This window comes from Papilio polytes, unplaced genomic scaffold, assembly GCF_000836215.1.
Source record: "Papilio polytes unplaced genomic scaffold, Ppol_1.0 DF823731.1, whole genome shotgun sequence".
In the NCBI taxonomy this organism is placed as follows: domain Eukaryota; kingdom Metazoa; phylum Arthropoda; class Insecta; order Lepidoptera; family Papilionidae; genus Papilio; species Papilio polytes.
Window position 1 is genome coordinate 6,121,335 of NW_013525473.1, and position 15,767 is coordinate 6,137,101.

Consider the following 15,767-nt stretch of genomic DNA (forward strand, 5'->3'; position numbering starts at 1 on the left):
AAAAAAAAAAAAAAAGGGATAAGGGCAAGTTGATGACCAAGACACAAACGGTTTTAGCTAAACAGTTCGATTGTTCAGTTACTAAGCGTGTGTGGCGGGCTTTATCTCTTTCAACTAAACTCGAAAACTGCAGTTGAACACAATAGTTGAAAGTCGTTTCTCGTAGATGTTTACAAGACTGACGTACAAATTATAGAGATTCTAACCGCAGAAGTAACACATATTTAAATGTAATTGGAACTTAACTGGTATTTATGAAACATGTTGAAAGTAACCAGGAATTCTAACATTACATTTGTATAATAACTGGAATGAAACATCGCAATGAAGCACGGAATAGATAATTTTTACATACGTACAAAAGTAATCTTACTAATCTTACTTCTTACTAATATTATAAATGCGAAAGTTTAGATGGATGGATGGATGGATGGATGTTTGTTAAAGTTTGTAGCCTAAACAGCTGAACAGATTTCGATGAAATTTGACACAGACGTAGAGGGTATCCTGGAAGAACACATAGGCTACTCACTTTTGTTTTTTTTTAATTCCACGTGGACGGAGTCGCGGGCGAAAGATAGTGATTATATAAAACTGTTTTAGTAAAAAAACTACTCTCACCGCCTAAAAAAACTTAAACATCAAGTACTTATTACTTAGACAATAACTTTAAAATAATTGGTATTATTTAACTTCGTCAACGGAATCCTAGAAATATTTATTCTGTACGCTGTATCGCTGGTAATTTTGTCTCAGCGGACGTAATCGTAGATCTGAGTTGAAACGGCAGAAAGTGAAGGACGCGGGGCCGGATGCTATTGCAAGCGTACTGCGCCGTGCGAACTGACAACGTTAAGGTGCGTTACCACTGCGGTTTTAGAATATATATCGAAATATTGATAATCATTGTGTACAAGAACGTATGTTACTTGTGTTTTTTTATTTATATGTAAATGCTAACTGCAATTACCACTAGATTACAATATTACAATTTTAGCATAAGCATTAATCATTTGTAGAAATGTAGGAAAAATATTCCTCATACTTAATATATTTGGAATATATAAATTACCATATGTTATGTCTTACTAATACTATTAAAGCGAAAGTTTGGATGGATGGATGTTGATTAACTTTTTTAGAGTTTGTAGACGATAGTCTGGCAAAGCATATAAACTACTTACTTTTGTTTTTAATACTCCACGCGGTCGGAGTTGAGGGCAAAAGTTAGTGTGATATAATTAAATATTTTTATATATTTATAAGCCACTTCGCCAGTGGAAAACATGCAAGCACACACCGTACCCTAATTAATAGAATATAGTACATTCTTAGTGTAGTCGAAATCAGACGATCTCCGTGCTACTGTCGCAACGCTACGGAAACTGCGTATTAAAATTTTACCGCTTACTCAATTCTATGGCGATACAAATGCCAACTGAGTCATGTGGGATTTAATTTAATGAACCATAACACCATAAGCGGGTGGTACCTTGAAATTAAAGTAATTTGTGGTAATCATTATTTCCGATATTCAACGTTGTGTAGATGTTTAGCGGTACAAAAAATCAAACAGAAAAATGGGACCCATCTACAAGCACTACCTTTCGGATAAAAAGACAATTATCAAAATCGGTCCACTAGCGACGGAGTTATGCTGTAACACACATAAAAAAACATACAGACGAATTGAGTACCTCCTTCTTTTTGGAAGTCGGTCAAAAAAAAAACATACAGACGAATTGAGTACCTCCTTCGTTTGGGAAGTCGGTCAATAAGGAGGTGTGCTTGGAATGTATCGCAGAATCCTTATATCCTGTTTTAGTACACGTCTTTTTATTAGGCACGTCAGGAAAGAAAAAAGACTTTTATATGGTGGTTTTGTGGAATATTATTTACCGATTTCATTTATTTATAGCTAAGATCTATTACTATGTATTAATATGGAACTATGGCTATGTACACGATGGCCTTAGACATACTGTATGTCGTAGTAGAAATATTACACCGACATCTTTTAGAAAAAAAGCATTAACGGCAGTAACTATTATTACATATGAAGGGATGTTTCTATCAAAATTGAATTTAAAATGTTTTATATAACTACACAAAGAGAAAATTATCTTTATTACAAATTCCTTTCAATTAATTCATGCGACACTGGCCCGAACTCCTTGACATTACGAGAAAAGTACATCAAAGTGGACATATATTTACAAACAACAATCACCCTTATTACTTATCGCCTTGAATTGTATTTTCCATGAATATGCAGATAACTAGGGGTTAAAGCGAGTGTGTTGTAAAGGTTAATTTATAACTGGATGGAGTAAAAACGACTAGAGAGAGGCAGCGCCCTTCAGCGGCAACAGAGGTTCCGGTAGTGAGGGACAAGGATCAACTAATTGGAATGGATGCGTCATTTTATGGACATACGTATAGTCTATGGTCAACAGTCTTCACTATTTAATCGACCCCAATTATCTACTTGCTATTTGCTACCTTTTAGTAAAAGAACAAAAACAAATAAAAAATATAAGGATTATTAGGTTAAGAAATAAATGCCTCCTCCTAAAATACTACCTTAATGGTACTTGGCGTAGTAAATATTGTAATATCAGTGGTCTCATGCTGTCATTAAAAATACATTTACTTGCCAGTAATTCTGAATGAATTATATCAAAATGATTCACATATTTGAAAGGGATACTTATCTTACTAATATTATAAATGCAAAAGTTTAGATGGATGGATGTTTGTTAGAGTTTTGTAGCCTTAACTGCTGAACGGATCTCGATGCAGGCATAGATGTAGAGTATAGTCTGGAAGAACACATAGGCTACTTTCTTTTGTTTTTTCATTTTAACTTCACGCAGACGGTCGCGGGCGAAAGCTAATAAATGTAATAATTCATTTAAACATGTAATAGGTAATGAATTATAGAAATATACATAGATTAAATTTTAAAATAATGCGTAGCAGAAACATTTTAGTCGACATCTGAATGTTTACTTTCAATGAATATAAACCAGATTTAATTAACGATAACAAATAACGAGTTGTTTTTGTGTTAAAATAAGTTGACATGTAATATTTATTTTATTAACGCTGTCAACAGATATAAAATATCACAGATAAGAAAATCTTTTATAAAACGAATTATAAAATCTTTAATAAGATAAAGATTTTTAATTTAAGACTATTTAAAATTATTTTCAATGTCATTATCAATTGTATTAAGTAAACCGACAAATATAAAAAAATGACCCCAAATTTCGTCGCGCGATTTTGAGCTAAACTATTTCACTACGTCGTAGTCTTTAACTCCAAAAATAAAACAAAAAATGGGACCCACCTACAAGCATTACCTTTCGGATGAAAAAAGAATTATCAAAATCGGTCCACTAGCGGCGGAGTTATGCTATAACATACATAAAAAAAACATACAGACGACTTGAGTACCTCCTTCTTTTGGGAAGTCGGTAAAAACCTAATCGCTTAGATACTCACTACTACACTCAGTGGCTTTAATTCTACACTAATTGTGACCCTTACATTGCTTACTAGTTCCACTATTTTTTTCCACTTAGTTCCACTATTTTATGCAACATTTAACGTTTTATAGACAGTCACTCGTTGCCTTATAAGTGAAGAAAACATAAAAAAACAATAACAATGTGTGTAGCCATTCGATTGTTTTGGTTGAAGGTCAATGAACTTACTAGAGAGTATGTTTGTAGTGATATGTCAAGGATAGACGCCGCCCTATTAAATGTCAACGCGGTTCTAAAATGCTCACGTTCTGGTAAAATGTTCGTGTTTTAAATCTTAAAACGTGAGGACAATGTTATTATACTTTGAATGGATTTTAACATACAAACCTTACAAATGTATATTATCAGTAAATTGTAAAACCGAAGAATGTAAAATAACTTGATTAGACTGCGTTAAAGTTTTTACTCTAAATATAAAACTTTTAGCATCTAAAAAAAGGATTTACGTTATGATTTAATTTCAGTTACAGTTTTAAGTTTAAAACGCCGTAATTTATATAGCTCTTGTAAAAACTTTTGATTATAAATATAGTGAAATTCATCTTTTTAAAGTCAGTATGTATTTGTAACATTCATATTGATATTATGTACGTTTTCGATGTTCATTCAACATTTTGGTGTTCTTGTGAGTGTTTGATCATATTTTAAACATCATATAAAAAAAACATATTTTAATTTTAATTAAAAACAGAAGTATACAAAAGCAAAAGAACATTTATTTCAAGAGTAACTTATTACATAAGCCATAATCTAATAGCAAGAGTTAGTTGTTACAGTAAGCATTCTAACTTATACTAGGTCAAGTTATGTAAACGTAGATAGCATCGGTATGCCAGTACATCAGTTAAAGTTTGACCTCTGAAGTCATTTACTCTGTGTCAAGGCTGATTAGACCAGTGCTTCTCAACCTATGGATCGCATTATTTGCACTGGGTTGCGAAGTCTTAGACACTTGGTGCCTTTTTTCACCATCTACTAAGCAACTAAACAACTAAATGGATCGATTTTCCTTTCATTTATAGATCGACCTGTAGCCATTTTACGTAAAAAGTTACTAAGAGGCATCGTGAAAAAAATCTGCTTTAAGTTTTTTTTTATAATTAGCACTAGCTCGCGACTTTGTCCACGTGAAATTAAAAAATAGTAAAATAGCCTTTGTTATTCACTAATAACGTAGCTTTCTAACTATAAAAGAATTTTTAAAATCAACCCGGTAGTTTCTAAGTTATTTCAATACATACAAAAATCCAAAAATACAAATTTTTCCTCTTTATAACAGTATAGATAAATAGCTAACTGTAGCCTCTGCTAAATACTTAAAATACAGAGCAAACAAAGTAAGTTTATTGTAGAATTTGAACTGTGGTCTACTATTATTAAAATTTCGACCCAGAAAGTGTAATATCGCATAATACGTTATTACTTCACACGGGTTCACGGAATGAGTAAAGATTTTTTGTTTACATTTATAGTTCTGTTGCGACTGTGACCGAGGCAGTATCTAAATTTATTACCCTCACAAACTGATCGACCTTTACAGATTTGTCACAATAATTGAAACTTTATCTGATTTAAGATTTATAAAATAAAACACGTTTTTTATAACCATGCAGTTTTTCATCAGATAAACTTTTACCGCTCACTGCGTAACAGGTCGATATCGGCCTGACGCGGCGGAAGGTGCGAACGAAGAAAAGTATGTCCCTATCTCAGGTTTTTCAGGTCATTATGTTTCCACAAAGTTATAGCAATTTAATCTATCCTAGTGCTAGTGGGTCTAGAAAGACCTGCCACGCACTGGCGGAAATATCATTGGTGGTGCATTTCGGCCCGCCGCATCAGATGACGAATTATGATCTCACTTGCCACAGTAAAATTGTTAAGCTAGCCACTCAGAGACTTAGTATGTATACTAACTAATATTTTGTCTTTTACTTGTATACCTGGAAGTTTTAAATTTTGTTATGATATGATTGTGCAATAAGAAAAAGTAACCTCTCAGATTGCTCTACAAGGATTTTCCGTATGACCTAGTGAAACAAAATACTTAATAAAAATAATTTTAAACAGGTTAAGTATGTTAAGTGAATTTGTTAACATTCTCTTGCTTCTGTCCCTACGGAGGGTCGACACAGTATGTACTGCTTCCATATACATCTATCAGCTGTCATATTTGAATTCTCTATAGCATATACTATATACTCTTCAACACAATCCATTCATTTTTTCTTCTGTCTTCTAGCCATTCATGATGCACAAGCTTTCGCGAGCTACTCCGTGCAAGTGGAATTAAAAAAAAAAAACAAAAGTTAGAAAAGTTGTCTTCTAGGCCCCCCACATCTATGTCAAATTTCGTCGAGATCCGTTCAGCAGTTCAGGCTACAAACTCTAAATAACATCCATCCATTAAACGAAACTTTTCCATTTATCGTATTAGTAAGATAAGTCAATAATACGACTACTCTATCTTAATGCTTTCTTGTTTATGCGGTCTTCATTTATTACTACTTTCTTTACTCTAAAAATGTTAAATGGAAAAAAACAGCAGTCGAGCTAGGCCTATTTGATACCAGTGGGGCGTCGCGGTGGCAAGCGCAAGAGATCCCGTGGCGTCCCACACAATGGCCAGGAGGGAACGAAGGGGTTTAGTTAGGTATACCTCCTACTATGGGGGGAGAGTCCCACATAACTCACGTGTCTGCCCAGAGGTATGGAGTATGCAGAAAGCATTCCCCTTCGAAAAGAAAAGGCCTATTTGATAAAATGAAGATTTACTTTTGCTAAATACTACAGAACATTTTACACTTAAATTACACAAACTCACAGTATAGTATTTACTTGTAAGTGTTCTCTATTACAAAATGACCAGATCTCCGCGAAGTAACGCAATTTACCTCAAAGTAACGCAAACACTTACTTTTAAATAATTTTGTAATAAAAAATAAAACTTTTTAAACGCGCCCCAGATTACTAAATGTAATGCGACCTTAATTTCGACGACCTTCGCCTTAGAGCTATTCCGTCTCATCTCTTTTAATTTATCATATTTACAAATTCTCATGTTATGAAACCGCACCGACATTGGTGGAGAGCTTTTTAGAGCGCAACGACACGTTAACGTAACGGCTTTATCACACTATTAATATTTTTCATTATTTAAATGTATACATACGATTTCTTATTATTTTAATAAAAAAAGAATGTGGTTTTTGTTTCCTATAATAATAAATTATTAAAAATCGAAGATTTACTACTGTATATTACTGTATATTTTTTTTCCAACAGCCAGTTCGACTTCAGTTAACTACTGTTTGTTAACTGAAGTGGAACTGGCTGTTGGAAAAAAATAATTTTACAAAATGCAAAAAGTAACATTGTTATTAAGGAAAATTAAAAACTTTAGTAATTCAACTATTTAGATTTTTCGAAAAAGCGTACCTTTATTTAACACATCTTTATTTTTTTTTAATTAACTAGTTCTTAAATATAAAAAAAAATAAAAGTCGTGCGTTATAAAAGGCATTATTAGCTGCCATAACATTACATAAGTAACGAACGTTCTCGCGGTACGCGGTCATTTCGCATTCCTTATTAACTCAATAAGTACTGATCACTTGTTTTTTCGGGTGAGCAGGAAACTTTTTAAGTCTTTACCGTAGTTTTTATCAGCGATTTCGCTCAAATAGCATCAAGAGATATCTTATTAAACCGCAATACTATTCGGTTAGTAAGCCACCTACGAGAATTGCGGCTGTGGCACAACCGAAGAGGTTTTCGAAATCGATTTTTAGGATCTTCGTGCAAATAAGCAAGATATTGCTTATTAAGAGCACATTTGCAGTTCTTGCAAAATCTCATACAGTTTTTCGTAAGGTTGTGAAAATTTAATTGCAATGATATTAACCAATTTAAAAGTAATTGGTTTTCTTTGCCTTAAATTTTTAATATTAATATATATTTTAATTTGTATTTACTGTAAATTAAAAACTTAGTTTTTAGAGTTGGTTGACTGTACCGTTAGCTACATAAATATAACCAGGCATCAGAAACTTGTATATGTTCTCTATTACAAAAAATTGTTAACAGGTGTCATAAATTCGACTATAAATATATGCTATTGACGACTTATTACATACATATTTCTGAACCCGAATAATTTTTATGCAGCTGACTGTACAACAAAACGGGTGAAAAAAAGCTATTTTAAGCTACAACTACTTGTACTTACAAAGCTAACATGCATTTTCCAATCCGGTAATAATAACAAAGTAACGGCTCGTTCCAAAGCTCTTGAGGGAGCCCTCGAGCTTAGTTGCTCATAAACGAGGCGCCATCTGCGCTCGGCCACCTGAAGCCCGGTGAATCTGTAAATACCTCTTTAAGGCAAACAGTGGCCATGCAGTCACAAAAAACATGCATTTTATTATTTATATCGTCGGACCGACAAAGTTAACCGAAGATAGAAATCAAAGTAACCTTGGTAAAATAAACAAGTCAAAATCAGCATAGCGTGCCCTATGACTCGTCCACGAGAAAGGGACAACCAAGGTCTACAATAATAACACAATTATTACATTTACAACGGCCACAGACAAGGCAAATTGTAACGACATTTATACGTAATTGCCTTGATATCGCTATATTATTATTCTTTACGCTCGATCTGATTGAACCAATTTGATAAATTGTTAATACTAGTTGTTACTCGCGTCTTCATCCGAGCGGAAATAAAAATTGTAATAATTATTGCCTATGCTACTCGGTTAAACGTAGCGTAACGTATTTATTGGTGAAAGAATTTTCAAAGTCGGCCTAGTAGTTTTTGAGATATTTCAATATATATAAATAACAAATCTTTCCTCTTCCTAATATTAGTAAAGATTGTAATGACGTTGAATGACACTAACTGACTATGATAATTAATCCTTAGAAATCATCTTAATTCTTACTTCTCAATAATATTATATATGCCAAGTATTATATGTTTGTATGGATGTTTATAACAGTTTGCGGCTTAAACGGTTAAAAACATATCGATGAATTTTGGCACAGATGTAGAGTATAGTCTGGAAGAACACATAGGGTACTTTTATTTAATTCCGCGCGAACGGATGAAACAATATTCTATGGCACTTGGAATTTCAAGAATTCACTAACTATATAGTTTTATAAAGAAATAAAATGTCGAACAATTCTTGAGGGAGTTTATTTTAAAATATATCTATTACACCATCCTTTGTTTCGCAATGCGGATAATTAGCAATGAAAATCGTTATTATTATTGCAGTCGCCGGAGATCGCACTCAAATTCAAGTGAGTGATTGTTGAAGGGGAGCGTCCGGATGTTAGTATAGCTGAATATAACATGCATATTTCCTTTACAATTATAGCTAGTATTTTGTACCAAGGTTTGTAACTTAAAAAGGTATTAATAAAACAAAAAACAATCAGATTTTTTTTAATATAAATTACAATTATAGCTAGCGCGCTCTATCCTTCGGCCGCGTCTTCACTTAACTTAGGTGGAGTTGTAGTCAAGCGCTGGTTTAATAATGTTAAAAAAATAATAATAAAAAGTAATTTAGAAACACAATTTCCACCTCTACATTGTTATATTTACAAATAAAAATTGCATTTATTAACACAAAAAGTGTTACAAAATTAACGAACACACACAATTACTCTCACTTACACGAAAATGTAACAACTACACGCGTTACAAAACGTGCTAATTTTCGCAAATCCGAGCAATTACTCCAAACGTCACACCGGGTAGTGTGGAGCGGTGATTACTCCAAACGTCATTAACAGGCAGTGTGGTGCTGCCTTAAAATATATTGTTATCAAGATTTGTTACCAAAGATATTTAATAAATATATAGACTAGACATAAAAAATAATATTTTTTCACCGGTAATTTCTCTGAAAGGTACTGTTAGTTGTCAAGTTTAGTGCCACCTCATGTCCTTGTATTGACATGTTATAAAACATTTTACAAAATTATAATAAACTTCATCTTTTGTTTTAAAATAAACAAAACAATGTCAGAGAATAAAAAAAAAAAACATTTAAATTTAATTTTAAGAGACTATTGGCAATTAATTGTAGGACATATCAATAGATGGTGTTAGTGGATCATGTGAAAAATGTCTCAAGTGAACAGTCTATGCTTCCTCTGTACTTTTTTAATCTCTTCGTTTGTTACATAAGCGACAGATTAAGTTCACGTCAGAATGCCGGCAAAAGTAGGTGAGAAGTTGTTTCTTTTTTACAACTTTATGCAACAATAACTAATGCTACTTGATGTGTTTATTGTGTTAAGAAATAATGCAGTAGACTGCACATTTTGTGTAAACAATAGAATACCAGATGCTTTTTAAAACGATTAAATATTTAAATTTTTGGACACATTTGTCTGGAGAAAAATCTTTTTACCCACACTAATATTGAAATTTTCGCAATTTTCGCATAACATTAGAGAGATTTTAAGATTTTTCTTAGTTCGTATCTATAAAACAGTTTAACAGATCTCGATAAAATTTTACACAGATAACTACTTACTTTGGCTATTTAAACCACACGGATAAAGTCAGGGGCAAAAGCTTTATTACTAAAGTAATTCCAATAAAGTCTATTCATGTCGTCTCTTTGATGTCACGATATATCTGTTAATTGGTAGAAAATTCCAGAACTATAACAATTGCCTATCAAGAATCAAATTGCAACACATCCAGCCTGTTACATCAATTGTTACATTTCGCTACGCCATAAATATGTCTTTCGCAACAGAAGTTACACCTCAAACTGGCCGCCATCTATTCACTTAACTATGTTATTATGCAAAGTGATGTACTAACCCGATATAAATATTGCAATTCACGCATATAACAGCTATAAATTCAGCAAAGTCATTTTCGATACAAAGATGATAAACTGGCAACATTATTTATTACATTTTTAAAACTTTTTGATAGGAATTAATTTGTACGAAATGAGATAAAAGGCTTGCAACACTGATGTAATTGGATCCTGATAAAAACGTACTTTTATCAATAAATCGTACTACGATTGGTATTTACGTCCAAGATTGTTAGCGTTATAGGGTAGGGTCAGATTAACAGCGAATAAAACGGCAAGTATTTTTATTTCAAGCTCTTAATAATTTTTCTTAATTTATTAAGGAAATAGTGATTGTTTTGATTCACTTCTCATAAACGAAAAACCTTAGGAAGTTTCTACATTAAAGAAAAAAAGTAAGTTGTTGAAAAAAAAAAAAGTTCTATTAAAAAGAATCTGAACGATCCTTTATTATTAAGAAAATATGATTTTGACCATTAAATGCGTCTACATATATCTTCATTAAGTATGTAATATGCATATATTTATAGTATTAATATTTTTTTCCAATCTCCGCTTACAGTTGCACCGTACCTCCGTTCCGTAACATGTAACATAAACATGTTACAATAAGTACGTACCGTTTAACCGGTGCATTGTGTAACATCCATTGATTGATGGCACTATTACCGAACGTAACGTTCTAATAATTAGCCAATAAATTTGGTAATAAATACTTAAATATTTGCTAACTTGAAATTCATTGTGAAAGAAGCAGTACAATTTAATTGTCTTAATTGCCACAAACAACCAATATGCACGTAAAACTATAGTGAGTAAACGGCATGCAATTCCAATTCTTCGCCGGCGTATCATAAGCTTATGGATTAAAAATTGCTCGAAAATTCATTAGGGTTGCCATGAATAGAATTAAGATAATTCATCTCACACTAGCTGTTGTAAAGGCTTTCATCTGAAATTAAAAGTAGCCTAAGTTACGCCCGAAAAAATCGGTCTACCTGTTTCTGTTATTATTAAAAACAATTAGAGCTTTGCGGATAGACAAAAAAAAATTGTTATTAAGGCAAAAAATATCTTATAACACATAAATTACATAAGTTTTTGCATTTTGAATACCTATACTTATTGTACAGCTTTGGTTCGAAATATAGTTTTATACATTTTATTATAAATAGAAACTTTGACGATATATGCATGCAGATGTTAGTTCCGCTTTCAAATTACTGACAGAAATTGTCAACCGTATAGATAATTACAAACGCCATAACTGTTTCGGCATGCTCGGTAAGAATTGGAACAGTTTCATCAGCTATACTACGCTTTTAGTTGTAACGGACACAGAACCTGTTTGAACGTATTAAATGAAGTTCCGCAAACAATAAAAAACTACATCCTTGAGAAAAAAATGTTGCACCATACATTCTTTGTAAAATTGAAATGATTAATGAGAAAATTTAATATTCGTTTCTTTATACAGTCAAAGGAAAAAATTACATCGTAATTACATTCAAAATCAGGATGTGTAATATGTATCTTTTTAAATAAAATTAGGAAATGTCAGTTTATTCTTTCTTAGCTTTAAATTCTCTAGTTAAAGTTTGAATTGTTTAATTCAATTATTTAAGTCAATATTCAATTATTTCTCTATGATTAGTTCGACGACTCACTACCACCAATTGAAATAGGATGTCTTACAGCCTGTCCATTTATAGAGGTCAGTGTGTGGACACCACAAAAATGTATTTTTCTCTCTGTTATTGTAAAGAAGAAGAAAGAGATAGTATTCTGTTTAACTCCAGTTATTTCAACACTGAAAACCGACGACTAGTTGATGACAGTTTCTTATCTTTCTTGTTACAAGTCAAACCAGAACTGTTTATCAATAATCTACGTTGACATAAACCATATTTACACATTCATCAAGATTTCTGTACAATTTAGTAGCAATACTGAATATGGTTTAATATAATTACAATATTGTGTAATGAACACGCGAAAGTAATATCTGGGGACAGTACAAATGCAAAACCTAACCTACTTCACACGCTTCGTTTTCCGTAAACAGTCCCACCGAAAAGATACTACATTATATCTATAGTAAATAACTAGCTGTTGTTCACGACTTCGTCCATGCAGAAAAAATCACGTTTTACTCTAGACTTTGTTTTAAATATGTGCCAAATACTAAATAGATATGTTGAACCGTTGAATTATGCATTAAACATTACAAAATTAAATTAACTTATCCCACGGGAACCGTAACTATTTCCGGGATCCAAAGCCTTTGTGTTCTTCCAGACTATCCTCTATATCCTATATCCTCTTGGCATTTATAATATTAGTAAGATGTAAGATTTACATAGCTTTATTATTATCTTTTATTTATTATCTTCCTTCTTCTTTCCTCAGATACTTCGTAAGCACAGTACTGCAGTTCCAGATTCACCGCGCGTTGTGCACGAGAACTGGCCAGTACATACCCGGCGAGCCCTCGCGCCCGCTGCACAAATGCGACATTTACCGGAATCCGGAGGCCGGTAGGATACTCAAGTAAGTAACAAATATTGCACGCTAGTAACCCTGAAGGGTAGGCAGACTACAGATATAGTCAAACAAGGAACAACATGGTAATAGAGGTTTCAGAAAATTTGTAAAACCTTCATGGATTATAAAAGATGCATAAAAGTAAGCTAGTAAGCTATCTTAATTGAATTTCCCTTATATCCACAATACGATAATTATGTCGGTCCAAATTAGGGAGTTAAGTATATGACAACTATACAGAAAAGTAAATTTCGATATTCAAAATTTGAAACATAGAACGAAAATAATCATTGTTTATGACATATGTTCCAAAACTAAAGGTTATAATAGAACTAGTTTCAAGCAGAGACTGAGTATAATACAATAGGTGTAATGTATAATGTGCGCATAACTATAGGTACAGAATAGCAATGCGTGAACAAAAAACAAGTAAATAAAAGTCGGCCGCAATCGCCGTCGCCGTCTGTCGTCGAGGAAATGACCAATTGGATTAAGAGCATGATGCGGGCACCGGCCAGCGGGCCGCTAAAATACTCGTTATGCTAGTTTCACACGAGGGCAGAACATTGAGGTAGGAGGTAATCAGTATTGATATTGTTGGAACACTCAATTAATCTCAAAATAATATTGAATTTTGTCAAAAGTTACATTCAATTATAGGCATCATTGTAAAAATTAAAACATAGAATTATTCGATTAACTTTATCGCTTATCGGATTTTACTTTGTCTAGGAAGTGTGGGTTCAATTGTACTGCAATACACACACTGTCTTACTGTTCTCCCCTCGTGTGAAACTAGCATTAATGCATCGCCAGCCCTGCACTCACACCCCTATCTCCATTATGCAGGCACATAAAGCCCTTTGTTATTGCTTATCTTGTATAATCTAAATCACTCGAAAGAAGGAAATTATTTGTATTTTTGCTAACAAATAAGTTACAATTTATTACTTGAAATATAATTATTAAATTTGCATTACACAGTTTTTGTGTTCTTAAGAAACATTTATAAAAGTCGATTAAAACAAACACATTTAAACCTTGAAGATTAAAAAAGAGATTAATTTATATTAATCTTGAAAAAAAATATAAACATAACTCAATTTATAAAAATAAATTAATTCTTGACCTCAATTCAGTAGCGTGGTAACTATGTCCTTTGTCCTTCCTGTCTGCCCCACTTACATAATATTCATAAGACTATATTTCCGACTTTCCAGACATTATTTACGAAATTATCTCTATTCCTTGTATAGAAATGATAAAATCTTTCTCAACTTGACGCTGATGTTTTTAAATACTTAAAAAAAACATCCAGCACTGAAGACTTAGCTTTCGTAACTTCTTAATATCATGGTATATAAACTACTCTAATTATAGTTGTTAAATCTATATTATCTATACTATTATAAAAAAGCGTAAACACACACTTCTTTCTTGCCTAAGATGTCAGCAATTACAGCATATTTTTGAATAATTATTTTTTTTATAAAAAGCCCTACACTTGCGTCATGTTTTAGGCTATATATTTTCACGAGATTAAACTTAGGGGGTAAATATTTTGGACAAAACCTTAATGTTGGAAAGAGACCATAAGTTGCTGCCAACATCAAGGGAGCAAGATTGCCAAGGTCATGTCATTTTGACATTTGCTATTGATAATTTGACAAATGACAATATTCATGCGGATGAAGCCGCACGGGAACAGCTAGTGATTACTAAAACAATCCCTTAGTTGCCATTTAACTTCTTTCAGTGAAGTGGGATATGACCTTAATAAAATATGTTTTTTTGTCAAGGACACATAGTATTTTACTAAAGACTTGCGAAGCTTCAAGCAGCATCAAGTAAAACATTAATGTTTATCAAAATTTGACACAAATCGCTCGGCTGCCTTCGAAAGGATTATTTCAAATGCAGTTGTAATTTAGATTATCAAATTACTATAGGGGTTACCGGAAACCGCTAAATTACCGGAATTCATTTGGCATTTATTGGTACTTCGTCAATAATTTTAAATTCTCATAATTAACATAAAGATCAAAAATGACGCATCATACGCCTTTGCTCTTTGATATCCTGGTAATTTACCAACGAAACTGAAATAAACAGTAAGTTTATTTTAACATTCTAAGAGCCTGTGGCTATGTCTGTGTATATGCCATCATCAAATACAAATCTTACTATCTTACTAATATCATAAATGCGAAAGTTTAGATGGATGGATGAATGTTTGTTAGAGTTTGTTGCCCAAACGGCTGAACGGATCTCTATAAAATTTGGCATAGATGTAGAGGATAGTCTCGAAGAACACATAGGCTACTCAATTTTGTTTTTTTAATTTCACGCGGACGGAGTCGCGGGCGAACGCTAGTAAAATAATAATTCGGTAACGTTGTCCTACTAGTAAATATTTTATTACTACAAAAGGATATCCGTATAAAGTTGCAATACCTAATGCACTTTATTGAGGATATCTCTGTTTAGACTTAACAAATCCGGACATAGTGTGCACAGACTAAATAGCAGTTAAGATAAATAGGTCGTTAGGAAAATAACTAAAACTGAATAAAAACGACTATATAATTCGATTCCTATTACCTAATTATTATCTCAGAGAACAGAAGACAAGTCTTTGAACGTGATATTCGTATTTTAAATGACAACATTTTTACTGAAAATTGTGAATTGTTAAGTCATTCTGCTGAAAGATTTTTATTTTCAATCTTTCATGCCATATTACTAGAGAATTAAGATATTTAAACATGTTAGTTTTTTCAAATAATACTAATTTTATAAAGAGGAAAGATTT

The 15,767-nt window shown here is 32.5% G+C and overlaps 1 protein-coding gene across 1 annotated transcript in view; it reads left to right on the forward strand.

Annotated features, from left to right (window-relative positions):
- Window positions 1-15,767, forward strand: part of LOC106103673 (angiotensin-converting enzyme) — a 102,998-nt gene that overhangs the window by 80,797 nt on the left and 6,434 nt on the right. Inside the window, exon 10 of the mRNA XM_013283497.1 lies at window positions 12,821-12,961. Within this exon, the coding sequence (XP_013138951.1) occupies window positions 12,821-12,961 (141 nt within the window). The remainder of the gene's footprint in view (window positions 1-12,820; window positions 12,962-15,767) is intronic.